This window comes from Bubalus bubalis, chromosome 4 (genome assembly GCF_019923935.1).
Source record: "Bubalus bubalis isolate 160015118507 breed Murrah chromosome 4, NDDB_SH_1, whole genome shotgun sequence".
In the NCBI taxonomy this organism is placed as follows: domain Eukaryota; kingdom Metazoa; phylum Chordata; class Mammalia; order Artiodactyla; family Bovidae; genus Bubalus; species Bubalus bubalis.
The window spans coordinates 5,068,534-5,096,287 of NC_059160.1; the positions used below are offsets into that span (position 1 = coordinate 5,068,534).

At 55.6% G+C, this 27,754-nt stretch overlaps 1 protein-coding gene across 1 annotated transcript in view; it reads right to left on the reverse strand.

Annotated features, from left to right (window-relative positions):
* Nucleotides 1-1,056: 1,056 nt before the first annotated feature.
* PARVB (parvin beta) overlaps nucleotides 1,057-27,754 on the reverse strand; it is a 114,136-nt gene continuing 87,438 nt past the window's right edge. Inside the window, exons 8-13 of the mRNA XM_025282715.3 lie at nucleotides 25,277-25,296; nucleotides 17,669-17,730; nucleotides 14,833-14,901; nucleotides 10,820-10,921; nucleotides 5,351-5,423; nucleotides 1,057-4,123 (exon numbers count right to left, since the gene is read on the reverse strand). Of these exons, the coding sequence (XP_025138500.1) occupies nucleotides 4,047-4,123; nucleotides 5,351-5,423; nucleotides 10,820-10,921; nucleotides 14,833-14,901; nucleotides 17,669-17,730; nucleotides 25,277-25,296 (403 nt within the window). The 3' untranslated portion in view covers nucleotides 1,057-4,046. The remainder of the gene's footprint in view (nucleotides 4,124-5,350; nucleotides 5,424-10,819; nucleotides 10,922-14,832; nucleotides 14,902-17,668; nucleotides 17,731-25,276; nucleotides 25,297-27,754) is intronic.

Here is a 27,754-nt window from a genome sequence, read left to right on the forward strand (position 1 = left end):
ACAACCCAAACGGTGTGCTCTTGTTGCCAAGTGTGAGGGCTGGGGTGGCGGAGAACCACCCTCGTCAGTATTTTAAGGAACGGGGCAGTAAATAGGGTGGCAGTCGGGGGCTTGCTTCCGTGGCAGAGAATCTGCCTGCCAACACAGAAGACGTGGGTTCGAAACCTGGGTTGGGAAGGTTCCCCTGAAGGAAATGGCAGCCCATTCCAGGATTCTTTCTGGGAAAATCCCGTGGTCAGAGGAGCCTGGCGGGGTGCTAGTCCATGCGGTCACAAAGAGTTGGACACGTCTGAGCGACTGAACACACGTGCCCTCTGGAAAACTGTGGGTCCGTGACCTCGCCAGCAGTCGCGTGGGAACAAAGCCAAATGTGAGCTCAGGGCTTTCTCCAAAGCCCAGGGTCTTTCCAGCAAGTTTGTCATTTCAGCATGTTTAAAGAGTGCTCTCGCCTCACCCCCCAGGCTAGCCACACGTCCACAGTCACTGTTTTAATTCTGACGTGGAGAAAAGTTTGATATACCTGAAGTGTCCCATGACTTCTGCGGGGGAGGGTTGATAGCAAGGCCAGCGTGGAACCCCAAAGATCTGGCCCCGTCAGGGGTCACCTCAGGGTCCCTGGCCCCAAAGGGTAGGGAGGGGACCAGGGCCCTGTAGCAGCTCGTGCCACTGGCCACTGGCATCTCTCGCTTGGGTTTGGAACCAGGCGCCTGGGCAGACTCGCCCGCTCCGTTCAGTAGTGTGACTCAGCCGCTGTGAGCCGCCAGCCTCTGCTCCCACCCAGGAAACCCTCCGTGCAGCGCCCCCTCCCCGGGGACCCTTCCCCCCAGAATGCAAGCTGTCTCCTCCCTCGTCCATCGGCAGCCCCGCGGGAAGCAGGGCTGCACTGGCGTCACGGAGCCAGCGCCGAGCACGGGGTGGCCAAGGCATGATGGCTAAAGGCGCAAAAGAAAGCCCGGCATGCAGACAGAGACAGCGGCCTTTATTGGGATAAACCACCGCACGCCGCCTGGAAAGCCGGCTCCCGCCGCCCGCCCGCGGGGCAGGTAACAACACAGCCAGGGTCTCAGTGGTTTTTATTTAATACCCAGAAATCCAAAGTAAACACTGCTTAAAACAAATCAAGGACACGAAGACACTGGCACACAAATCGGGCGAGAGAATTTGGCTGCTTTAAAACAACACAGCTCTGGAGTCACATCCAGTTAGGACCTCAGGGCACGTGGGGCTCTGGGCTCAGCACTTCGTGATGCCGTGTTCGAGGGGGAACCAGAGCTGCAAGCAGGCGCCCCAAAACCAGGGGAGGGGAGGGCGTTCAAAAGACAGGCCACCCGGAGAACAGTAAGAGGAGGCATGTCATGACCTTTATCCATCACTGCATGGCTACCGATGGCCTTGTTTTCACTTAGTTCCTGTGGATGAAGGTCCCTCTTCGGGGCGAAGGTGGGGAGGTCATTCACTACAAATGGGAATCAGTGGAGGAGGACGGGTTCTAGAACTTTCCTCAGTTAAGGACTAAGAGGGAAGCTTTTGCATTCCAAGGAACCCCCAGCAAGTGTCAGAAGAAAGTTGTTTCTGTTGCCACAGTTACCCCAGAAGATGCTGCAGCGTGTGGGCCTCCGCAGCGGGGAGGTCCCGGGCCCTGACACTCGTGTCCTGACAGCTGTTGTCCCCAAGCCACCAGGGACGGCGGGCGGATCCCAAGAGGAGGAATCTAGCCACTGCAGAGGTCACCCTGGCTTCGGCCTCAAAACTGCTTCCCAGCCCTCACCCCACATGGGCTTTCAATTCTGGTTCCGTCCAGACAGCAAAGGGAGGAAAGTGACGCGGACGGCTCGAGGGGTCCTGCACAGGTGGGCAGAAGGCACACCCACGCCTTGGTGCCAGTTTGAGAAAAAGTAATTTGGAGACCAGATGACATGCTTTGCTGGAGCAGGGCTTTAAAGAGTCAGCATTATGAGATAAAAGTGCCTGTCTAGAGTTTTCCCATATATTTATCATTCCTGTTACTCTCCTGCTTGAAACACAAGTGGGCTTGAAGTGGGCTCACTGCCCTGGGAGCTGAACCCCACCACCACCTCCCTCCCTAGAAGAACCAACGCCCCTCACCCACACTTTCAGGATGTGGAACAGGCCGGGGGAGCTGCCCACCTGGGCTGAAGACCCCAGGCTTCTTTCCAAACCCAGGCCTCCTCTCCTTCACCCCCAGCCCCACCCCCGCAGGCCCGCAGGAACTGGCATCGCCCCGCCAGGCCCACGAGTGCCCACAGCAGGTGGAGGGGCCTCGCCTCCCTGGCACCGTGGTTCCACGCGTGTAATGAAGGCAGCACAGAATGTTCCAGCCTCGGCAATTTTGTCAACGTGGATCTTTAATGTCACTGCCTCCCGCAGGAGACGCTGTAATGCCGTTTTAATTATTTCTTTCCCCTGCTGGGTAACCTCCTCCATCAAATTGGCTATTCTGAACCCAGCCCCAGGCTGGCAGCCGCCAGAGCCCAGGCAGAACAGACAGCTGTTCTTTAAGTCCTGAGCACTGGTACGCGATGTAATATTAATGACATGCTCAACAGCTCTGACCTACAGCAGGAAGGCGAATATCACAGAAGAGAAAGGCCCATGTTGCCGGGGTGCTGAGCAAACTCGGGGGTCCAGGTGTCATGAAAATCCCGGCTCCACAGGGAGGTGGGGGTGGGGGTGACCCAGTGGAAGACCCACCTGATACCCAGCCTAGGGGTACCCCTTTCTCTCCCGAGATGAGGCGGGCGAGGAGTGAAGGGCATACAAATGAGGGATCGCATTTCCTTCGACAGGGTGCCCCAAGGATGCCACAGGCTGCAGAAAGCTGGGAGTCGCGGAGGACAGAGGTGAACACTTCGCCTTCCCTCTTACAGGCTGAGCTGTGCCCCACCCCCGACCCCACATATTGAAGTCCTAACCCCCAGGACCTCAGCAGGTGACGGTATTTGGGGACAGGGGTCTTCACAGAGGTAATTAAGGTACTGTGAGGTCATTAGGGTCCACCCCAATCCGTTCTGCCTGGTGTCCTTATAAGAGATGAGACACAGAGTCACAGACGAGGGAGAAGCGTAGGAAGCGAGGGAAGACGGTGTCCGTCTACAAGCCCAGGAGGCTCCGAAGGCACCAGCTCCGCTGATACCACTGTCTCGACTTCCAGCCTCTAGAACTGAGACAATAAACGTCCATGCTCTAACTCACCCCCCAACCCGTGGCACTCTGTTACAGCAGCCCCTGAAAACTGAAACACCCTGCTTTCCAAAGGTTTTTGGAAAGGCATCCATCCTCAAACAGGGCCTCTGGGATTGGAGACTTCCCAGTGGAGCTGTCTCCAGCTGCCTTTTAGAGCCAGCTCCAACACAGCCCACTCAGCCGAAGCAAGAGATGAAGAAACGCCTCAGAAACCCTTCCTCCCACGGACCGTGGCCGCTGGGTCCACTGGGTCCCAGATGTCTGCGCAAAAGCGAAATGCAAGCCACACGGAGCAGACAAGGAGTGAGGATGCGAGTGGACACTCCGGTCACAGCTGAGGCTTCCAAGAGCTCGGAGGGACTTTTTTTTCAAACTGAAAAATGCTTTTTTGTAAAAAGGCCTGGCTGCCCAGGAGAGTCCTGCCCAGGAGATGCCACCAGGGGAGTCAAGCCATCGCCCTGCTGCAAGGCTGCAGTGTGTTTCTGATGACTTGTGATCACTGAGGGCTGTCAGCTGGAAGGCCAGGCACCCCGCCCCCGCCTCCCAGGGGCTGACCGTCGGGGTTTTGGTTTTTTTTTTCTTTTCCATCTTTTGATCAACAATTGACTTGGCCCCCTGTGGCACCCCAGGTGAGGCGAGGCTGCAAACTGGCCAAAGCACTGGTGTTGGGAACCTGCATTTCTAAGGATGCCACCCGCTGTGGAATTACAAGGAAAGGAGGTGAAGAGAATCTATCAGGAAAAAAAAGTGGGGTGGGGTGGGGAGCAACCACAGGCTGGGAGGGGAGGCCAGGGCACCTCCCGAAGCACGGTCCCCGCTGAGGTCACTGTGGCTCCTCGCTGTCACTCCAGGTGCTTGTACTTGGTGAACAGGTTGTAAAGAACCCGCAGGGTGGATTTGAGGTCCAGGTTTACCACATCTGCAGAAGGAAAACAGAGAAACCACTGCGGGTGAGAGAAGCTGCCCCAAGTCCTGGTGCCAACACCTGGGAGACACGGGGACACCCTCTACGTCCCCCTGCAGAGCACTCTTGCTGTCCCCACCACTCACAGGCCACTTCCCGAGCCCCCAGGCCGCCACCCCACAGGATGAGCACTGGGGTGGCGAGGATTCTCCTTCATCCCTTCCAAGATGGGACCAGACAAGTCTGCGTGGTACGGGGTCTAGGACAGCCAAGGACACGTACTGGGGATCGCGGGCCATCCTGCGGGCCTCCTGGGGCAGGGCAGGCGGGAGCCCTGGTCCTACCCCCTCGAGGTCAGGACCAAGGTGTGGCCCAGGAAGTCCAAGCACCTAGTTTGGTGGGAAGGGGCCCTGTCGCCCCTGGGGGTTGAGGCGCCTGGTTCTGCTCCTCCCTTGCTCTCTGAGCTCCGACAAGGGCTTGGGGAGGGCTGCGGTCATGGGTCACGGGACAGAGTTCCTGTCCTCGGACGGGTGTTCAGCAGTGACTGCTGAGCCTCCCGGGGGCGTGGGTGGCGGGTAATGAGAACACCCCACCCAGGATTCAAGCTGTCACTGTTGGGCAGGGGTCCAGGAGCGCTGGAGTCACCTGCAAACTTGTTATCATTGGGACTTGGAGGGCCCGTTCCACAGTCCCTGAATTGGAAGATGCTTTGAGAAGCACCCCCCCGCAACCCCACTCACCCACCCCAGGGCTTCAGTTGTCCTCTCAAGTTAAGAGATTCCTGGTAGAGGTCATTTAACACAGGAGTCAGGTGCGGCAGCGAGGAGGCCTCTCGCTGGGGATCTGCCAGCCTCCACTGCCACTCAGACCTCACAGGCCATGACCGAGCCACGGCCCTGCTTACAGGCACCACTGGGCCATCAGGACAGCAACCCGACAGGCATTAAACTGCAGCCAACCTTAAATATTGTCTCAAGACATGAAGCAGCGTCTCCAGTCTGAGCAAGGGCATCTGGTGAGGCAATCGAACCCTGAGCCCGTGGGGCAGAGGCCGCGTCCTCCAAGTCAAGTGATTACTGAAGAACTGGCCTTGGTGGCTTCGCCAGCACAGGACTCTAGGTCCCTGAAGCCCTGAGGGCAACAGGGAGCTGGGGTCGGCAGAGCCCGGCCTTTGAGCCACACACTCGGGGCCTGATGGGAGAGACACGGCTGGTCACCCAGCCCCTCGAAGACCTGGGTTACCTTCGGGGCGAGCCTTGGGCTTCTTAAGGCCTCCGTCCAGCATCAGCTCAAAGGCAAACGACACGTTGTGGACCTGCCAAGGAAGCCAGAGTTAGCGTCAGGGCTGCAACTGGTCCCAGGCCTGTCCACTGCCCTCCATCTCCACCAATTTTCTTCTAAGGGGATGGAAGCAAGCATGGACAGGGGAACCTTTGGAATAACTCGGCCCACAAGGACCAGGGGTGGGGAGGGGGAGGGAGTCTGCGGAGCACAACACACACCTGCCAGGTGGGCCTCACTCCCCTTCCCAGGGTGGGGGGGCCGGGAGACACAGGAAGGAGTGGGCGTCCCCAGGCTCCGACACGCCCTCGTGAAGACAAGTGAAGGCAGCTTCCTTTCACAGCTAAGGAACCGAGACTCCGAGAGGGCAAGTCACCTTCTGAAGGCGCCTGGCCCTGGGCCCTGTCCCCAGCACACAGCAGTCACCTGCTATCTGTCAGAAGGGCCTCAAGCCAGCTGAGTGTGATGGCGTGCCCTCGACAGGGGTATATCGGTAGCCCTGACCCAGAGCAGGTGCCGTGGACCCTGCTGGACCTGAAGTCAGGCCACTGGTGGGTGCTGCACAGCCTGGTCCTGACCCTCGACCTGCTCGATGCCCCGGAAAGGTGGGCACATCTGCACTCAGCCCCCAAGGATGCTCGCAGTTTGCTCATTTCTATTAATGGCTGCTGCAGAGGTTAGACACAGAGCCACCTCCACTGAGTTTCAAGTCCACCTGAACCGCGGAGATACTGATGAGCAACCAAATCACAGCCAGCCAGATGTCTGCATTGAGTGAAGGCTGGTGGAGGCTGGGGGAAGGAGGAGGGCAGGGAAACCAAAAAGTAAAATAAATCACAGATGTCAGAGCTGGAAAGGACTTTAGGGCTCTCCTGTCATCAAACACCCTTTAAACAGCAACGGTTTCATGATTTCCCTGCCAATGAATCAGAAACACCACAACAAGTTTGCCTGCAAAGTGGTTTAATGATTAACCAGGAAAAAGACACTTGGCAAAATACTCCTCCCTTAGTCAAGACCACGAGAGCTCGGGGCACAGCAGAGAAGCTTCCGGGCCACGGAGGCACTGGGTGGGCAGCACTCAGAGACATAGAGAAGGCCACCATCCGCTAAGCATCAAACAGGAGCCCGGCCCTGGCATGGGGGACACGCCCCAGAGTGGGTGCAGGACACACACCCAGACCTGGGTGAGCTGCAAATGACCTGAGGCTCGCGGGCCACGCCGAGGGGAGACAGGATGCAGGCTGTCAGAGTCCCACCTGCAGGGTCCGGACCCAGCCCGGAGAGAGGGCTGAACCCAGCTGGGCCTTGGAGCAGGGACACGCAAGGGAGATGACCGGAGGGTCTTAATCTCCCACTTCCCAAAGGAGGTCCTGGGCGAGACGGGTGAGACCATCTATCATCTGTGCTGAGAAAGTTCCCAGGCTCCGAGAGGCAGGGCCGGGCTTCAGCCCACACAAGTCTGGATCGGAACCTGTGCCCTGCCTCTGGGAACATCCTGCCTCTTCCACCATCCGCTGAGATCCGGATCCCTGAGTCATACACACAACAGGTTTGGAGTCGAGACGGAGCCAGGATGGCCAAGAGGGAGAAACAGGGTAATGGTCGGGTTAGACCATCAGCCCAACGTGGGAACAGACATCTTCCGTGGCCCCCAGGCTGGCAGGATGCACCCCCATCACGGGTGTGGAGCATGGTCAAGTTCACGAGGCCCCTCCCTGCCCCAAGGAAAGACTGGCTGGCAGGGGGGTGGGGGTGTGGGAGGCGGGGAGGTGCAGGGGTCGGGGGAACATCCTTTCAAGGCCCACCTCTCTGCAGCTGCTCAGCGCAACCAGTGATAGGTTTTGAGCAAGACTTTCCTCTGCTTTCTTCTCCGTCCGAGGAAACCAGCAGACAGGAAGCTGCCCCTTCCCCTTCCGTTCTCTCACAGACCTAAGCCTCAACCCCACAACCTCACTGCCCCTGCAGAGAAGCACCCTCGGAGCCCGGCTCCACGGACCTGGCACAAAGAATAGCAAACACCTCCCGACAGGACGTGGGGCCCCCTCTTTGACCATGATCCCCGAGAGTGAGACCCCACCCCAGGCCACACTCTGAACCCCAAAGCCCCTCACTGCTCCCAGGAGGCAGTCCACAGCCAGACCCCCAAAGTGCTTTCTCTCTGTGCTGCAAAGGAGTTTCAAAAAACCAGGTGGGGAGAGAGAAGGGCAGAGGGTCCCAGAAAAGAATGGGGTCTCCTGGTTCCGCCCCTGCTGATGATCCATCCACACCCCAAGGACCCCTTTCCTCCCTGGGGACAGGGACTCCGATGAGGAAGCAAATGGGAAAGCACCCTGAAACTGCAAAGCCCTTTCTGGGACTTGCTTCCAGGAATAACCTTCAAGTCTCCAGAACACAGGCCACCCCCCAGAGAGAGAGGGACACTGTGGAATCTTCCAGAAGATGACCACAGGCCCAAGGTACCCAGCAAAGTGACCAGCACAGAGCAAGGCTCAATGGTGGGGCTCAAACAAGAAGCGCGGGCGGCACCCACGCCTCTGAGACGGCTCGATGGGGCTGTTCGGCTGTTTGCAGGAACCTCAGGGTTGGAGACGTCCCATCTCATCTTTCTAAACTCCAATGTGATCATTTAAAAGCACACGCCCACGATGCATCTCGGAGTTTGCTCACTGATCTCAGTCTCCTATCACTGCTACAAGGACTCTCAGTGCCTGGCAGAGTCTGGGGTCCCGAGGATGCTTCGAGAGGGTCTCTCAGCATGAGACACCACTGCCCGGCCACAGCGGGGACGAGGTGCCCGGCCCCGGCCAGAAGTGGGTTCTGGTCGGTGTAGCACAGAAAGGCCATCACCTGCGAGGTGGTGGGAGGACCTGGAGGTTAGGAAGCCCCACGGCCAACGAGGAGCCTCCCAATGGTACCATGAGGCCATCACTCGTGGGGAGGAAGGCAGAGAATCCAGGGGTGGGGCTGGGGGCTAACATGGCTGGAGAAAGACCCTCCAGAACAACGGCTTCCAGCCAGGAGAGCTCTGGAGGCCACTGGGCCACCACTGGACTCTACAAGCGTCGACGGTCTCACACCACGCGGGATGCTGTCCCCTACAGCAGCCACCCGCCTCCTGCTCGAGGTGAAGGTGGACCGAATAGGCCTTGAGCCTCCCAGGGCAGAGGGTGATGGACAGAGACTCGTCTCATCTCAGAGGGAAGGAGGCCGGGGCTGGGAGGGGCCGCCCCGCTACTGCACAGAGCCTGTCCCGGAAAGAAGCCCAGCTCCAGTCGGCCTGGCTGACCTCACCCTTCTCACCAGCCTTCGTGCTCATTTTTGTTCAGCTCTTTGTTCAGCTTCATGAACAAAGAAAAGATCTCTCCAGAACAATGCTTCTGGAAACTTCCCTGGTGGTTCAGTGGCTAAGACTTCTGGGAACCTCCCTGGCGGTTCAGTGGTTAAGACTTTGCCTACCAGCTCAGGGGACATGGGTTCAAAAGATCCCACATGCCTTGCAGCCAAAAAAACCAACACATCAAACAGAAGCAATATTGTAACACATTCCATAGAGACTTTAGAAATGGTCCAGGTCAAAAAACAAACAAACAGAAATCCTTCTGCAGCCGGCCACGTGGGCAGGAAATGCAAGATGAACTCCGTGACCAAGCTGTCTGTCTTCCTGCCTCCTGACCTGCCCCACGAAGCCCCGAGCACCCCCTCACCCACTCTGTGCACCGAGGAGGGGACCGTGCCAGAACCTCGCTGATCTGCTCTGATCCATCTCAGCAGGCCAGACGGCAACGACATTTGGCCGCGAGCAAGCAGCCCTCGCGATGCCAGAAGCAGGCTGATTGGTAAACACTGGCCCGGCTTCCGGATGCGTCTCTGGCTGCCGCGCCTGCTCGCCTCGTCTGTCTCCCTGACTCATGGGTCTAGCACTTCGAGAAAATAAAATGACAGATGCTCTCGAGTTCAAGCAATACGGTCAGTCCACGAGCCAGGTTTCTAAAGACGAGGGACTAAACACTGCTGGGATGGCTGGGCCTGCGGAAGCCCTTGGCAGGAGGCAAACGCCCGGTCATAAGAGTGTCCCAAATGTGAAGGCCATGCCCTTTGACCCAAACAATCCTCTTTGAGGATTTTCTTAGAAAACAATCCACAGGAATGGAAACATATATTTACATTTACATATTCATGATCGTGGCATCCAGTCCCATCACTTCATGGCAAATAGATGGGGAAAAAGTAGAAACAATAAGAGATTTTATTTTCTTGGGTTCCAAAATCGCTGTGGATGGTGACTGCAGAGCCATGAAATTAAAAGGCACTTGCTCCTTGGAAAGAAAGCTATGACCAACCTAGACAGCATATTAGAAAGCAGAGACATCATTTTGCCAAAAAGGTCCATATAATCAAAGCTATGGTTTTTCCATGTATGGATGTGAGAGTTGGACCATAAGGAAGGCTGCTGCTGCTAAGTCGCTTCAGTCGTGTCTGACTCAGTGCGACCCCATAGACGGCAGCCCACCAGGCTCCTCCGTCCCTGGGATTCTCCAGGCAAGAACACTGGAGTGGGTTGTCATTTCCTTCTCCAAGGAAGGCTGAATGCCAAAGAATTGATGTTTTTTTTCTCCAACTGAGGTGTTGGAGAAGACTCTTCAGAGTCCCTTGGACAGCAAGGAGATCAAACCAGTCAATTCTAAAGGAAATCAATCCTGAATATTCATTGGAAGGACTAATGCTTATGCTGAAGTTGAAGCTCCAATACTTTGGTCACCTCATGTGAAGAGCCGACTCATTTGAAAAGACCCTGATGCTGTGAAAGACTGAAGGCAAGAGGAGAAGTGGGCAGCAGAGGATGAGATGGTTGGATGGCATCACCACCTTAATGAATATGAGCTTGGGCAAGCTCTGGGAGTTAGTGAAGGGCAGGGAAGCCTGGCATGTTGCAGTCCATGGGGGTCAAACATTCGGACACGACTTAGCAACAGGACAACAACATATTCACAACAATACCTTATTGTTTTAATAGCCAAAAAGAAACAAATGAACTGCCCTAGAGTGGAAAACAGGGACACTGGCATCAGAGCCGCTCCATGGACGTTGTGCAGCCACTGAAGATGGTGTCTAGGAAGCTCATGAAGCAGCAGGCAGACCACGCGGCACGAACAGGGGAAGGATTTGCAACTCTACTGACATTCGGCCACAATTATGAAGACCAGCATCGTCCCAGGGAAAGAGTCCAACGAGAACGTGGCGCACGACCCCTGGATGCGTTAGGCGCTGCCCACAGGGCTCCTTCCTTTCCTGAGGGTCACGTGTCATCACCACACCATTTTCTGGGCAGGCTGGACTTCCCAAAGAGCGGCCCAGGGACTCTACACTGCTCACCGGGATGCGCGTGTCCCGGGCCACTCCCAGGATGGAGACCGCGCACACACGTACCTTCTGATCGAAGCTGTCGGGGGTCAGGTAGAAGTTGTGCAGGGGTACAAAGTAATCTTCCAGGAGCCCCATGAGCAGCACCAGGTACACGCCGTCTGCAAACTACAGAGGAACACGCGTCATGTTCTGGGCTGTGCACGGAGTCAGCAAAGGCTCTGCAGCCCCTCAAACGGAGGAAAAGTGCTTTAGAGTTAAAAAAAAATCCATCTCTTGTTGAGGAACTCGAGCCTGCAGTCAGGTGAAGGGCCAGGGTGCAAAGCGGGCACTTGAGACTGTATGTGATCACATGAAGTGTGGCCAAGTGGGGAGGACCAGACCACTGACCTTGGGGATAACGCTGGGTCCCACCTCTCTGGGTTGTCGTGGGGACCCTGTGAGGAGGGGGGCAGGGAGCACCGGACACGCAGGGAGTGCTCCACCTGTGCCAGCAGTGGGCACAGTTAATCCACAGCCTGCAGGGTGCCCTAGGCTTTGGTTTGGGGTTTGCTGCCCTGTTCTGCTCGCTCACTTGGTAAGCTGCCTGGGTGTCTTCTTCTAGAGGTATTCACGGCGGGACAAGACTTTCCCATGCCCTGTGATGGAGGGCTTTTGTGTGCACCCAGCACGCAGGTCCATCCTAGCTGGGTCCTAATTGGTAGGCCACAGTCTCTCCCCAGATCCCAGCCCCTTGACCTGCTACATGGCCCAGCAGCACCTCCCATGCACAGGAAGCGGCCAGGAATCTAGATCCAAAGACTTTGCTCTTTGCCTGGGCTCCCTTGCTCCCAATAAGCCAGGACAGGGGGCAACTGCTCCTTTTGCAGGTAAACCAACGGAGACCAATGAAGGCAGAGCAACTAGCCCAGGGGGAGGAGAGGACCAAGGTGCAGGAGGCGGGGCCTGATCTCTGGGACATGGACCAGCACGCGGGGCGGGGAGGGGGCAGGACCCGTCCGCCCACCCTCCCAGAGGACATCTCCTGCAGATCAAGGACTTGTGACGAACCCAGCCTCCAGATTCTAAAGCTGTGTGGTCCAACACAGTTTCCACTGGCCACAAGTGCCAGCTGAAAATTTTCACAGGCTTTTGAATGATACTGACTTATTTCAAGTTTAAACATGTGGGGAGAAGCTCAGAGAGGTTGAGGAACTGCCTCAGTGTCACAGAACTAGGAAGCTGCCCCACAATCTAAAGTGGTTTTAAAAAGAAAGGAAAACACACACATACACACCCCCAGAGCAAGAACTGGAGCCGTGTGCTTTGACTTCCAGGACATCAGAAGTTTAACAATGAACATATTTATGAAAATACTCAGAGTCCTTTGCAACAACAAAAAGAAAAATCTGTATTTCGGGGGCCGGGTATCTCTTTTGGTGGATCACTGGCTCAAAATATTTTTAAGATATTACTTCATGTGTGTTTGCTCAGTCACTCCAGTCATGTCCAATTCTTTGCAACCCTATGGACTATAGCTCACCAGGCTCCTCTGTCCATGGGATTCCCAGGCAAGAATACTGGAGTGGGTTGCCATACCCTCCTCCAGGGGATCTTCCCGGCCCAGGGATCGAGCCCAGGTCTCTCATGTCTCCTGTACTGGCAGGCGCGTTCTTTACCTCTAGCACCATTTGGGAAGCCCCATTACTTCCTACTGTGCAGTGACAGAAAAAAATAATGGACACACAGAGCAGACAGAGATCAATGCAAATTTAAGCTTAGAGTCAGCCTAAGATGCGTGGCTGTTGATACCAGCAGGCAGAGCCATCTGAGCAGTGACCATCAGGGACAGCTGGCGAGGATGTGGGTTCTCACCACTGCCGATTAGAGTTTCAGGCGGGCAAAGCTTCCGGGCCCTCCGTGTAACTATCCACCTTTGCTCTAACAACCCCATTTGTAGGAGTTTATCCTGAGGAAGCAGATAAAGGTATAAACAGCTGTGTCCAAAGATACTGGACACGGTATGTATCTACCAGATCAGGAAACGTCCTATCACAAGGACTGGATTTAATGACACGCAGAATAGGAGGCAACTACTAAAGTGACGAACACACACAGGCCAGACAACACGAAAGGGATGCGACGGAAACCCACTCACTCACACAGAAAGAGGCCCACACTATTAAGTAACACTTTACAAAACAGCTGTTTTGCAAAACAAACAAACAAACAAAAAAAAAACCTGACCCTCAGCCATTTCAAAAAACACACTCATGCATACAAACCATCTAGAAAAATGCACACCCAACCATTAACTGCAGTTGGTTACCTCTGGAGAGAACGGTGAGGGAGCTGGGGCAGGGGCAGACTAAAAGGATGGTTCCTTTTCAAATGAGTACACTTCTGGACTGTTAATGCATCAGGCCGCAAATAATCAGAGGCTTAACGCGTGATATTAGTAAACTGCTTAAAAAAAAAAAGTGTTCTTGCCAATGACACACAAATAAATATATACGTTAAAAAACGGGCCATTCAGCTTTCAAACATAGAGCGAGCTGCCCACGAGGAGCCATCCGTGTGGAGAAATGATCTGGAGTAAACCCCCAGCGTCGTTATCTCTGGGTGAGGGGATTACGGGTGATTTTTATTTGTTTTGCTTATCTGCATTTTCAGACGTTTCTACAATGAACCTGAATTACTTTTTTAATTAGAAAAGCAAATGAGAAAAGTTAAAGAAAGAGAAAGGAATGAATGCAATCACCCAGGGGTTTAAGAAGGATCAGCTGCACATTAGAGAAACGGGCACCGAGAACGCGAAAGACGTCAAACTCAAGCACCCAGCTAATCCCGGGGAAATTATGTTTTGTCTTTAATGCTTGCCAAGTGCTCAAAACATATTTTCACGCTGCAGCTTTCGCTCTGAGTGGGGGTGGGGAGGTATACTTTCTATACTTGCGGCAGGAGAAATATGTGGTGTGTATTCACTAGAGGGACGCCAGCCAGCATTTGCTGGCTCAGCACTAAGGGTAGGACGGCCACGGACAGCAGAAGCAGAGGCCGCCAGGGATGTCCCTGGTGGTCCAGAGGTTAAGACTCCTCACTCTCAGTGCAGGGGGCTGGGGTTCGATCCCTGGTCGGGGAAATAGATTCCACATGCTGTGCAGGCAAAACAATTTTAGAAAAATTTTTAAAAAAGGAAGCAGAGGCAGCCACATATTCTAGTCTGAGGGACACGCACACGCAGAGGCTCTTTGGTGGGGGTGCCGGCACCTTGGAGGGCGCTGCGGTTGAATTGCATCCCTGCACCAAAAAAGACACCGATGCTGGGAAAGATTGAGGGCAGGAGGAGAAGTGGGCAGCAGAGGACAAGAAGGTTGGAGGGCATCACCAACTCAATGGACACAAGTGTGACCAACCTCTGGGAGTTGGTGATGGACAGGGAGGCCTGGCGTGCTGCAGTCCATGGGGTCATAAAGAGTCGGACACGACTGAGCGACTGAACAATAACAACAACCAAAAAAGATGTGTTGGAATCCTGACCCCCCCTCCCGAACCTGTGAGTGTAAATGTACTTGGAAATAGGGTCTTGGCAGAAGTAAGCTCGTTAGGGTGGGCTTTAATCCAACACAATTGCGTTTTTACCAAAAAAGGAGGGAAATTTGAATACAGATCCATGTGAAAGCCAAGATGGAGACAATACATCTGATGACTCAAGAAGGCCCAAAGTTACCAGCAAGCCACCAGAAGCTGGGGGAGGGGCCTGGCACTGACCACGTCCCTGCCCCCCACCCCACCCCCCACCCAGAGCCTTGGAATGAACAGCCCTGTAGACACCCTGATCTGGGATTTCTGGCTTCCAGAACTATGAGGTTATATGTGTTGTTTAAGGGGCTTTGTTCCAGAAGCCCCAGGAATTAAAACAGAGGGTGTGGGAGAAGGTCCAGGAGGCTGGGGCTGGGACTATTTCAACTGCGTGATGGACATTCTCTGTATGACGAACACAACGCTGTCTGATTTTGTTCACGCAGCCCACTGAAGATCAGAGAGCTGGCTGGAAACCACACCAGACAAAGGATCCTTCAACCCAGAACACGGCTCACCTGGGTCTCCAGTTCCGTCACCTCCAGATTCAGCTTGTTGAGGTGCTTGTTCACAAACGTGATGAGAGACTGCAAGGCAAAGAGACGCGGGAAACGTGAGGGCAAGATTCGGCTCCCACATCACGGGACAGTCCCGACAGGTGCCATCTCTGGCTCTGGGAGATGCTTCCGTAACCTCCCCTGTTGGCTGGAACGAAAGGCTCGAGTCGAAAATGAAATGTTCTTACAATCACCCTTGGTTTTAATGAGATAAAACCTAAATCTACCCCAGCTGGTAAAGAAATGCACAACTCTGTCCACCAGCCCATGTGCACACGTAATGTGTGCACGTACCATACTTAACAGCCCTGCAGAAGAGCGATCTGCGCCCCCAAGATGGATGTGCCGACTCCCACTCAGGGGGAGATACTTAACTGCTTCAACGTAGGCTAGCTGTAGCCTTGAACTACAAAAGACTGAGACAGAAAGGCTGCCCGGAGCCACCTCCATCAGAGTTTCAGTAAACGAAGAGACCTCAGAGACTTGCTGAGTCCTGGTGTGTACCTACACAGGGCCACTGGCTTCTCCTCTTTGGTGAAAGTTTAAAACTTGTCGCCTACAACTTGTCTCAGTAATCAAACTCAACTTTCATGGAAACTCAGTATCAACCCCATCTCTCCCTACCCTGGACATGATGTCATTTCCTATTCATTTAACCCAGATATACTATGTGCCCAGCACTCTGATTGGTGCTGGGGATGCAAGACAGTAAGACAGAGCCCCACCCTGACATCTGGGGCACGATTCTCCATACATACACCCAGTGGAGGCAATGGGGAATCCAGAGATGCAGCAAAGCAGATGAAACTCAAATGTCAGGGTGGTGGTGGGATGTCGACAAGAAGCACGTGGATCCCTGGAAGATGAGGGCGCAGGGGAGCATCTCAGCTGGGGGGTGGAGTGGGCGGAGCAGCCACCCAGGCCGTGTACATCTGTGGGAGCCCTCCAGGAGGTGGAAGGGATGGGAGAGAGGAGTCGGGTGTGATCTCGGAGGGACCTGGAGAGCTGGACAGGGTCCCCCTGCTTTTATTCTGGGATTCAGGAGACACTAACACGACTCCCAGTGTGGGGGTAGGGAAGGGCCAGGCTGGAAGCAGGAAGGTGTCAGGGAAACAAAAGGATTCTTCCTTGGTCATTGCTGGGATCCCCACAATACGCCTTCTCAAAGAATGAATCAGATCTACTGCAAGCCAGGGCTTCCCTGGTGGCTCAGCGGTCGAGAATCCACCCGCCAATGCAGGAGAGGGTAGGTTTGATCCCTGGGTAGGGAAGATCCCCTGGAGAAGGAAGTGGCAACCCAGTCCAGTATTCTTGCCTGGAAAGTCTCATGGACAGGGAGGTCTGGCATGCTGCAGGCCGTGGGGTCGCAGAGTTGGACATGACTGAGCTAGGGAACAGCAAGTTGTGTGTGCGCTGGACGGAGTCCAGGGGCCGGGTGTGGCCGGAGTTGGGCTGGGGGCACTGCTCCGAGGGCCCAGAGTACGCTGCTTGTTATCCAAGCACGTTCAGTAGGCTTCGCCCACTTCTGCAAAGTGCTTCAAGAACTAACAGTCTCATCATCCCAGCCTAGACCAACACTTTTCAAACGCGAGTTCCATGGGAATTTAATGTGTTCTATCTATCCCAACATATTTAAATCAACAGATCTCACTACAGACAAACAAGCTTGGGGAAATGCACCCCACCAAGCCCCCTCTTGGTGAAGTGAAAGTCGCTCAGTTGTGTCCGACTCTTTGTGACCCCATGGACTATCCAGTCCATGGAATTCTCCAGGCCAGAATACTGGAGTGGATAGCCTTTCCCTTCTCCAGGGAATCTTCCCAACCCAGGGATCAAACCCAGGTCTCCTGCATTGCAGGTGGATTCTTTACCATCTGAGCCACAAGGGAAGTCCAAGAATACTGGAGTGGGTAGCCTATCTCTTCTCCAGGGGATCTTTCCCACCCAGGAATCAAAACAGGGTCTCCTGCATTGCAGGCAGATTTGTTGCCAGCTGAGCTACCAGGGAAGCCCAAGCCCCCTCTTGGAGAACTGCAAAGCATGTCAGCATATTACAGACTCTGAGAAGTCCTGCATGAAGCAACCTGTGTGGGAAAACTATTCAAGATCGAGAGCCATCTGCGCAGGGTCAAGGGCTCAGATTTTACAAGCAGAGATCCATCCCACAGCTGCCTTCCTGAGCATTCTGCAGGCGCTCAAATAACTTGATGTGTACTGAGTCTTGACTCCTCCAGGGGGAGAGAAAGCCATCCGCCTGGAAGCTCGCCATTCCCCAGCCCCTGACTCCAGAGCCTTTTCACAGGGTTTCTTCCATCGGAGACTGACCAGCAGGCTGCCTCCCCTTTGCGCTCCCAGCTGGGGAGACAGGCCAAATGGAGCTCAGAACAGCTCTGCCAACAGTGCCTGCTTGTTTACCAGGCACGTCGTGGATGCAGCTTCGCGGTAACGAGGCCAGCACAAGCCAGCAGGCTGACATGCTGAAAAACATTAACACATTGAAAAAAAGCCTTGATTCGGAAATGAACTGCCCCCCAGCGCTGGCAGGGTAATTCACTCCACAGCAGTGGCGGGGAGGATGGCCAGGAAGATACCCAGGAGCAGAGATGCTGAGTTAAAAAGGTGCTAATTTTATGCACTGCAGTTACGCTTTTGACTATAATTACACTTCAATCCATGTGGCAAACATTTCAGAGATTTCAAACATTTTCCCACCTCCTTCCCAGCACGGAGTTCATGCTGTTAAAAAAAAAAAAAAAGCACCCAGAGATGGAGGGAAACACCCTGACTGAGAACTCACCTTCTTCACAACACTGAGCTTGTCAGGGGCGTGGTCGAAGAGCGTGTCGAAGGCGTCCCGCTCTGCAGAGACACGGAGAAGGGTTTAAGGAGACGCGGGTGCTGCTCTGATCATCTCTGCATATCCCTGAAACCAAGCAGTGTCTAATCCCCCGGCATGTTCCACCTGCCTGGAAGCCTTTGCACTCCTGCCAGAGCCAAGAGGCAGGTGCTGACAAGGAGCAAGATCAAGGGAAAGACGCTTTGAAGGGTCCCTCTAACTCAGTTTCTGCCTCTGAACACAGAATACAGGGGAAGCACTCAGACATCACATCCTAGTCTCTCTCCATTTTCCCCACACACCTTGTTGATACATCTCGTGGATAAATCTGACCACCTCCCCAGGTAATCGTGGCTGCCACCCCCAAACAAGCCCTCACCTGGGGATGGTGGCTACAACTTCCTGCTGAATGGGTTCCACTCCTGCACTCCCAACTCCTCTGATCCATTCTCCCCTGAAGGCCCAGTAAGCCCTTTCAAGTTTTGCTGTTCAGTCGCTAAGCTGTGTCCGATTCTTTGGGACCCCGTGGGCTGCAGTACACCAGGCTTCCCACTTTAAAGTGTAAATTGGATCATTTCTTTCTCCCTCCCCACCCCTGCTTTCTTTCCATGAAGAAAGCTGAGCACCGAAGAATTGATGCTTTTGAACTGTGGTGTTGGAGAAGACTCTTGAGAGTCCCTTGGACTGCAAGGAGATCCAACCAGTCCATTCTAAAGGAGATCAGTCCTGGGTGTTCATTGGAAGGACTGATGCTGAAGCTGAAACTCCAATACTTTGGCCACCTCATGCGAAGAGTTGACTCATTGGAAAAGACCTTGATGTTGGGAAAGATTGAAGGCGGAAGGAGAAGGGAATGATAGAGGATGAGATGGTTGGATGGCATCACCGACTCAATGGACATGAGTTTGGGTAAGCTCCGGGAGTCAGTGATGGACAGGGATGGATGGCGTGCTGCAGTCCATGGGGTCACCAAGAGTTAGACATGACTGAGTGACTGAACTGAACTGGACCCCATCCCTGTGGGGACTAAAACTCTCCATCACGCTCTCATCGCTCTTATAATAAAGTTCTCTCTCTCCCATGAGCGCACAGGGCCCACAACTGCAGCATCACCTCCCAACACCCGCCCCCGCCTCACTCCACCCACTGGTGCCTCCCTCTGTCACACGCCCATCATCAGGCCTCTGCACCTGTTCCTCACCAGCCTCACCTCCCTGAGGTCATCTGGGGGGCCTTCTACAACCACCTGTCTCTAAAAGAGCACCCCACTTCCACTCTCTGTCCTCTCACACTGGTGCAACTTTCCTAGCGATTACTCACGGCTGTCAGTAAAGAATCTGCCTGCAAGGCAAGAGCCCCAGGTTTAATCCCTGGGTTGGGAAGATTCCCCCAAAGGAGGAGATGGCAACCCACTCCAGTATTCTTGCCTGGAGAATCTCATGGACAGAGGAGCCTGGCGGGCTATGGGGTCTATGGGGTCGCAAGACTCGGACACAACTGAGTGACTAAACTTCCACATCACTCTGTGCGAGCACGTTCTGGTTTTCCTTCTCTGCTGGACTGTCTGCTCCTTGCAGCCCGGGACCACTGTCTCACTTCTTCACTGCCCCATCACTGGCTCCAGAACCGTGAAGGGCCTGCAGCCAGTCCTCAGAACAAAGGAAAAGGGCCAGGAAATCCTGCTCAGAACCCCTCGCCAGCTGCTCTTCCCCAGGGTATCCACCTCTGTGGGAAGACCCCCAGGGCCGGAAGGGACCTATCCTGCCATGTCCCAGGGACCCCGACCCACTCTACCTGCCTGCCACTCATGGGCCCACCCATGCCCTCCAAATTAACACAGAATCAACCCCTTCTCTTTCAGTTGCAAGGCCACCAGAGGCTGGGGCGACGTGGCCGTCAGTGGACCAGACTGTCTGGGCCAAGGGCCTGCTTCCAGCCTGACACTGCCATGGCAGGTCACATGGAGGCAAACAGAGCCCACTGCCACCTGGAGCCCAGGCAGGGGGGCGGAGGTCTCAGGGTGGGACCCAGGGCCCGGGGGCCCCCTTCAGTCCTCAAGGATACCCGGCCCCCCAAGGTGCCTGGGGGTGGTCAATGCTCAGAGAACCTCAACCAGCAGAGAGACCCTCTATCCAAGCTGGGGCTGGGACTCAAACCCCCTGCATGGAGTCTGGGGGAGGGCTGGGGTAGGAAGAGCCCTGCACCTGTCTGGAGGGGGCTGGAACCTGGAGCTAGAGATGACCCAGGGCCTGCTTCAGGATCGCATCAACTGAGAGAGGGGAGAAATGAGAAAAAGGCAGGTCATGACCGAGGGAGCCAGAGCCTGCGCTTCTCCTTGAGGAAGCATCCCAGCTACTCCCCGGAGGCCGCCCCCAATGGCAGGCACTCAGCACCCACAGGCCAGGGCCCCTGAAGGCAGCTGGCCCAGCCCAGGTAGCCTCCCCCTTGACCTTGGGGGCAGGCAGCAGGAAGGAAGGTGACAGGCAAAGAGGAAGGTGTGTATGCATGGGGTGTGTGTGTGTGTGTGTGTGTGTGGTGTGTACATACACGTGTGCACAGGGCTTGGGAGTGCGTCTGCGGAGGGGCACCCCGCTTTTTTCACCTAAAGGCCAACAGTGACCCAAAGGCCTGACCCTGCAGGTTTTCCTCCCCCCAGCTTTTCTACCGCGGCAGCTGTAAATTATTTTTATAATCATCTAAGTCCGATTATACTCAACAAGACAGTCTGCTAAGAGGGATTTTAAAGAAAAAAAAAAAAAAAAGCTAAATCTTCATAAAGCAAAACACAAACTTTAAATGCAGCTTAAGAAAACCCCCAGGAGCAGAACAGCCTTGACGTCAGCCGGATATATTTAGCCGAGCCACCGCTGGGCCAGCAGAGGCAGGGCGGCAGGGGGGCCATCGCGGGGCCTGGAGGCCGGGGCCCCCACGCCCGCTCGCCTGTCTCTGGGGGGCGGATGGCGTCACGGCCGAGGCCTGGGGAATGACAACTAATCTGGCAGAGAGCCTGGGGCCCGTGACTTAGGCAAAGCGTCTCCCTCCATGAGGTAGGGGTGAAAACAGACCCCAGCTCACCACCAGCGTTAAGGATTAAGCGAGGTAATGAATCAAGGGTGAATCAAGGGCTTCCCAAGTGGCGCTAGTGGTAAAGAACCCGAATGCCGATGCAGGAGACATAAGAGACGTGGGTTTGATCCCTGGGTCGGGAAGTTCCCCTGGAGGAGGAAATGGCAACCCACTCCAGTGTTCTTGCTTGGAAAATCCCATGGACAGAGGACCCTGGCGGGGGGCTACAGTCCATAGGATCGCAAAGAGACGGACACGACTGAAGCGACTTAGCACCCAGCACGCACAGAGAAACGGACTTCCCTGGTGGCTCAGACGGTAAAGCATCTGCCTACAATGAGGGAGACCCGGGTTCAATCCCTGGGTCGGGAAGATCTCCTGGAGAAGGAAATGGCAACCCACTCCAGGATTCTTGCTGGAAGATCCCATGGGTGCAGGAGCCTGGTAGGCAACGGTCCTTGGGGTCGCAAAGAGTCGGACATGACTGAGCAACTTCACTTTCACTTTCACACACAGGGTATAAAGGGAGAAGCAAGTGTGTCACTTATGTCCTCTCGTCCTGCCCCCACCCTGACCTCCCCGTAGGCTCTGGGGACAGTCACAGGGATGAATGAACAGGGGGCAGCCCTGCCCCCAGGAAGGGCACAGGCAGTCCACAGATGGGTACCAATAAAGCCAGAAAGATGCAGGAAGCAGCTGCATCAGCCAGGGCCTCAGTGTCCACCGAAGTTCAACTTCCAAAGATGCTCAGCTTACTCCAGAAGAAGTGGGCCCTGTCTGAGTCTACGTTTTTGAAATCAGAAGGGTGTCCAAAAGTCCTGAATTTCTGGCTTCTCTTGAAGAAATAGGAGCCGAGGCAAGAGTGAACTTCCATTCGCCCTCCCCTACTCCCAGTATTGATGAGCCCCCCGTGGAAGTGGAGGCGCAGACTCCCCTGTTCGCCCCCAGGCACCAGCACTCCCCACCACACACAGCACAGAGGTGGCAGGGGTGGGGGCAGCCCTTCATCATTCAGTATTCTCACCACTTCCCTCTTTCGTGAGACCCATCTGGTCCCTGGGGCCCCGGAGCTTGGGGACATGGACACAGGCCCGGGGTCAGAGGAGCCCTGATGTTCGAGTCCAGGCTCGCTAGGGCAAGAAGAGGAGGGTGTTCTGGGCAGAGGGAACAGAGAGCCAAGAGTGGGTTCCTGATGGTGTGGCCTGGGCAGGCTGCGGGGTGGTGGGGAGGGTGTTGGCTAAGAGGGCTAGGTCCCTTGAGGGTAAAAGGAGTGAGTGGTGGAGGGCGGAGACCAGGAATGGTGTGATCCAGCTGCAGCGTCAGAAGCAATGGGGAGATGTGAAGGGGAGAGACCAGGGGCTGCAAGGAGTCCTGGAAGAAAAAGAAGAAAGCTTCTCCATCCTTCTCTCCAACTTCCTGAAGCCCGGGATGGGGAGGGGCACCTGCGGAGAAGAGGCAGCCAGCAAGCCCGTTACCATGGAGACCGGGCTGCAGCTCCCCAGCTCCCCTGGGGAGAGAAGGGCCTCCCATCCACCCCAGCCGGGACAGCGGAGCCTGTAGAAGGCGGGTGGGGGGGGAGGGTCCCAGGGGAGGTGCAGAGCGCCCTCCCACCGCCTACCTCGCTCAGAGTGCTAAGGTGAGAAACTGAGGCCAAGAACTGGGCTCCCTGTGAAGCCTGCGCCACCCCGCGCCCTGCCCCAGGGCAGACACGAGCCAAGGAGGGCCTGCCTGGTGTTCCTTGAACATGTGTGGTCAGGGCTGGCGATGCACGCAGGGGACACATACCCCAGCCCGCAGGAGGCTCACAGCTCAAGACACGTGTGCGTGCTCAGTCACATCCCACTCTGACCCCCATGGACCGGAGCCCCCCAGGTTCCTCTGTCCGTGGGATTCTCCAGGCCAGAATCTTGGAGGGGTTTGCCATTTTCTCTTCCAAGGGAGCCTCCCGACCCAGGGATCGAACCCGCGTCTCTGACATCGGCAGGTGGATCCTTTACCACTGGGCCAACCAGGAAGTCCATGACTCAAGGAGCCACGTGCCAAGGGAAAGAGGGCAGGGCCAAGCAGGGGTCCCTGACCGTCCAGGCGCCCCCATGCTTGTCAGGCACGGAGCAAAAGCGTTCCCAGCGAGCAGAGGTGAGTAAAGAGATAATGGAGGGGAGGGGGGTCAGAGGACGGGCAGGGATTCGGGCAGCGGCATCAAGGAGGGCCTCCCTGGAGGAGGTGAGCCATGCGGGAATCTAGAGGGGGAGCATTTCAGGCCAGGGTACTGCGTGTACAAGAGCCGGAAGGGGAGTGCCGGGGTGAGGGGCTGCTGAGGGTGCAAAGAGGGGGGCCAGGAGGCCAGAGCAGAGAAGAGGGGAGTCCAGAGGGTGGTCTAAGGGGGCCTTGGAAGCCCCTGCGAGGGCTGCAAGGCTTTAGCTTTCGGCAAGCTGGGGGTGAGCGGAGGGAGGGGTTAAGGAGTGCAGAGGAGCCAACTCGAGGGGCCAGTGGGGGGAGGTGATGGGGTCTTGGGGCTGCAGGGCCCGAGGGCTCCCATGGGACACGGGCATATCGGGGTAACCAGGAGACCCGGGGACCTGCGTCAGCAGGAGCCAGAGCTGGGGGCGGGCAAGTTGCCTGTCACCCACTAATGGCCTGTTCTGCATTTCAGGAGCACAGGCAGCCCCGGACGTGACGAGGGCGACGACTCCAGGCTCCTCGGCCTCTCGGGTGCCACGGCGCACCCCCCACCACGCTCAGCCATCCCCGGGGACTCTCAGCCACCATCCAGTCCACCAGACCCCCGAGCGCCCCTTCTCAGGGCTGCCAGGGCCTTCCTGACTGAGCATCTAGCCCCTTCTAGCATGGGAGGCTGCACACAGACACCAGTGGAACCGATCCCCCTGAAGCCCCCTGACTAGTCCAGGCCCCCTAGTCCTGTCCCCCACACTGAAGTGAAAACACACAGGAAACCAAGGCAACCCTTGAAGATGCTTGGAGGGCCCCACTTGAGTCCCCTCTGTCCTCAACAAGCCCGAAGGCACAGGGAGGGGATAGCAGGGTGCCCTGCGCCCACCCCCCGCACACCCAGGTGCCCCCACACCTGGAGCTGCACTCCCCACCCTATTCTGCAGCCTCAGCAACTGAACACAGGAGGATTCCTTTTCACTCCCTTTTTCTTTTAACGTTTTTTAATAATATAGACATAAAAAAGACCTCCACTGCTACTTAAAAAAAAAAAAAGTGAAGACTGAATTTCCCCAGCACAGCTCAAGGACTACTTAAGGACACTTAAGGACATATAATTGCTGCATTTTCTCTGGTTCAAGACCTCTGGGAACTGAAGAGCCGCTCGTCCTCTTTGCACCCAAGTGGCAGGGGTACCTCTGGTCCCCATAATCACCGTGAGGCCGCAGAGGCCAAGCCCAGGGGTGCCCCCAAGGCGCACCCCTCACCCCGAGGCCCCCACCCGCAGCTAGGGACAAGCTCCTGTGGCCGGCTCACAAGGCACGCAGGAAACTTCTATTTGGTCTCTATTTTCCTCCTAACGTCTGTACTCCCCTCTCTGCTCGCTGGAGAACATGGCATTTGGGGAGTGCTGAGGGCTTCTCGATTTGAAATATCACCAAAGCGGGGAGCCTGGCTCCAGCTGCCTCTGGCTGTGACTAAGAGCTGGGGGCTTCCCCTCCCGGAGGGCTGAAACGCTGCCATGAGCTGCCCTTGCACATGCCACCCCTCCCTGAGATGAAGATGGGATGGTGGGGCTTTCATGGGGCAGGAGACAGCTCTATGGGAACAGCCACTGAAAACCAATAGAGAAAGAGTCAGGCCCTGGGCCAAGCAGACTGAACGTCTGTTATCTCACAAAATCCACCAACAACTCCGAGGACCCATTTTACAGATGGGGAACAGTGAGGTGAAGGAGGAGGCCAAAGGTCACCCAGCCGCGACCACAGTCAATGCTGCCTGACTCTAAGGTCTGTTAAGCCCGAGATTTTAAGGTGGAAAGCTGTGTATGAAAGTACATCCCAGGACTTCCCTGGTGGTCCAGCGGCTAAGACTCTGCGCTCCCAACACAGGGGGCTCCGATTCCACCCCTGGTCAGAGATCTAGGTCCTTCCTGCATGACGCAACTAAGAGCTCGAACGCCGCAACTAAAGGTTCCACGGGCCGCAACTGAGACCCAGCACAGCCCAACAAATTAAATAAATGATCCGTTTGGTAAAAAGTACATCCCATAAGGAACCTCTGAACCTCCCGCTAGCTAATGACGCTCTGTATTCACAGGGTCATCCGCCCTCCCCCTTCTCCTGGTTCACTCCCGCCCACCTCACTTTTCTAACCCCCCGCCCAGCCTCCCGACAGCTGTGAGAAGCAAACCACACTCCAAAACCCACCCTGGGCCCTGCGGCCTCTGAGTGACCGTGTGAACCCTGGGGGCTTCCTGGGGCAGCCCCACAGTGCCCAGTGACCTCAGACGCCCCATGCCCTCCCCAACCGCTCCCCCACCCAGTTACTTACCAAAGCGCCCCATCATCATCCTGCAAACAAGAGCAGAGAGAAGCATCAGACGGTCCACAGAGCTGAGTGAGCTGCGGGACAGAGGGTGGTGGGGATGCCCCATGGGCCCCCAGCTGGCCAGTCAGAGACGGAGTTATAAAAATGTGAGTCCCACGTGGATAAGTTCTCTCCCGCTCTAATTACAAACAGGAGGTGCTTATGTGGATTCTAAATGTTTGCACAAGACCGGCAGCAAATAGACATCTCTAAACCATCCTTTTAATGACATTTGTTGTGAGGGGGGAGCGGGCATTTAATCGAGGGAGTAGTTAACACGGATAACATTTCAGCAGAAAACGGGTCTTTTGGCACCTTGAGCTTAAACTTTAAAATAAAATGATTATAATCCATCACATGCTCAGTCATGTCCGACTCTTGTGACCCCATGGACTGTAGCCCACCAGGCTCCTCTGTCCGTGGGATTCTCCAGGCAAGAATACTGGAGTGGGTTGCCATTTCCTCCTCCAGGGGAACTTCCCGACCCAGGGATGGAACCCGGGTCTCCTGAATTACAGGCGGATTCTTTACCACTTGAGCCATCGAGGAAGCCGCGAGTTTAACCTTTAAAATACAAGGATGCAGACTACCCAGAGGTCACATTCTGGAGAATGTGAGGACAATGCTCTTCCGGGGAAGCGGGAGACTAAAGGGTCCTGGAGAAACACAGGCTGGGCCCTGACTCGAGGCGAGAGCTAAAGCCACGAAGGATGGGTGGCTGGTTCATCCCGGAGGCTCTGAGAGCACAAACGCACAGGTGTTTCTGTGCACCAGCTTCCTGAGAGGCAAAGAGACCTCAGCCTCACCCCCAAACCCCTCTAGACTCAAGTCCTTGCCTCCACCTTATTTAACAAGTAGTCTCTACAGCACCTACCATGCACAGGCCATAGAGATATGGAAATAAACACCCCATGGCCCTGCCGCAGGACACGTGATGGTGAGCGAGACTCCTAAGCCCGCACTTCTACACAGCCCACATGCACCAGAAATGAGACATACAGGAGATGCTACAGGAAGTAAAAGGAGCCAGCCACTCCTGCTTGGCAAACAGGGAGGGCTTCCAGAAGGAGGCGACCCATAGCACAGAGAAAACCTGGAGTCTGGGAGACCACGCAGGAGGCTGGGCAGCCTCTGCTGGAAACCTCTCTCTACCTTGACTTCGGGGCACCCCTACACCCCCGCCCCGCCCCACTGCCTGAAATTCCTTGAGAGCCACACTGTACATCTCACAAGGCCCCTGGGCTGGATTTCACATTTCTATGGACACGATCTTTCTTGCCAGCTAGACCGCCATCCTGGGAGGAGTAGAACCGCATCCTCTCAGCCTCTGGGCACCCAACACGGTGCCCAGCCCACTACAGGCCCTGTGGGTGCTGGTGACCGGTGTGAATCGTTGGGGCCACTCTCCCAGGGGCTGGCTCTGGAGACAAAGCTCCCACTGCCCCCTGCTGCCCTCTCAGGGATCCCTCATCCACTGTGAGACCAGGGAAGACGGACACAGCATCTTCCCATCACTGCAGGCAAGTAAAAGTTAAGGATGTTGAAAGAGGAAATGGGGGAGAGGTGTTTAGACTGATCGGGAGGACCTGTGGTCCTCATGGATTCATCCGTCTATCTTAGCTCCATCAGAGGGAGGGAGCCCCCCACCACAAATAGGCCTGGCTGCTCCCACCCCCTTCAATGGGCCATCTGCCTCCTGCTCTCCCATCCAGGGGGACCCGGGACACGCTGTGACCCACAGAAGACACAGCACGCAGGGGGCCAGAGGCCTGCTGTTGCCCTGTCATTCTCCGGGGACCCAGAGGACACCGGGAAGAAGCCTGCTCCATGAGAGTGAAAGACACGGGGAGCAACAGAGGCCCCCACTGGCCAGCGCCAACCACCAGACTGTCAGCAAATAAAGTGACTATTGATTTAAGCCCCTAGGTTTGGGGTGGTTATTTACACAATGATGGATAACCAAGACGCTAGCCCACTCCAGACTCCCCCTGCAAGCTGCCCTTCTCCTGCTCCCAAAGGGGTCGAGCTGCCTGCTTGAGACCTCTCCCCAGGCCAGGCTCAGCACCCCGTCCCCATCCCCCCTCCCCTCCTGTGGGCCACGAACAGCTGTGCACACACGTCAGGAAACACCCATCTCTCCCGTCCACCTGACGGCTCCCACACCGGGGGTGGCTTCCTGTGCCGGCCTGATTTCTGAAAGACCATCCATGAATTCATGACACAGTAATTAATCACTCCCTGAACTGAGCAGGTGGGTGAGCTGAGACATCAATTTTTAAAGTCCTGTTTCATCTGAAACAGCTTTAATAGGGAGGCACAGAGGCAGTGCATTTCAAAGGTTCTTTGTAGGGAGTCCTAAGGCCTCTTGCAAACCACACGCAAAATAGATCCAATTGATTTGCTATTTTCAATAGATTTGAAGCTTTTCAGACTTCTTAAAAA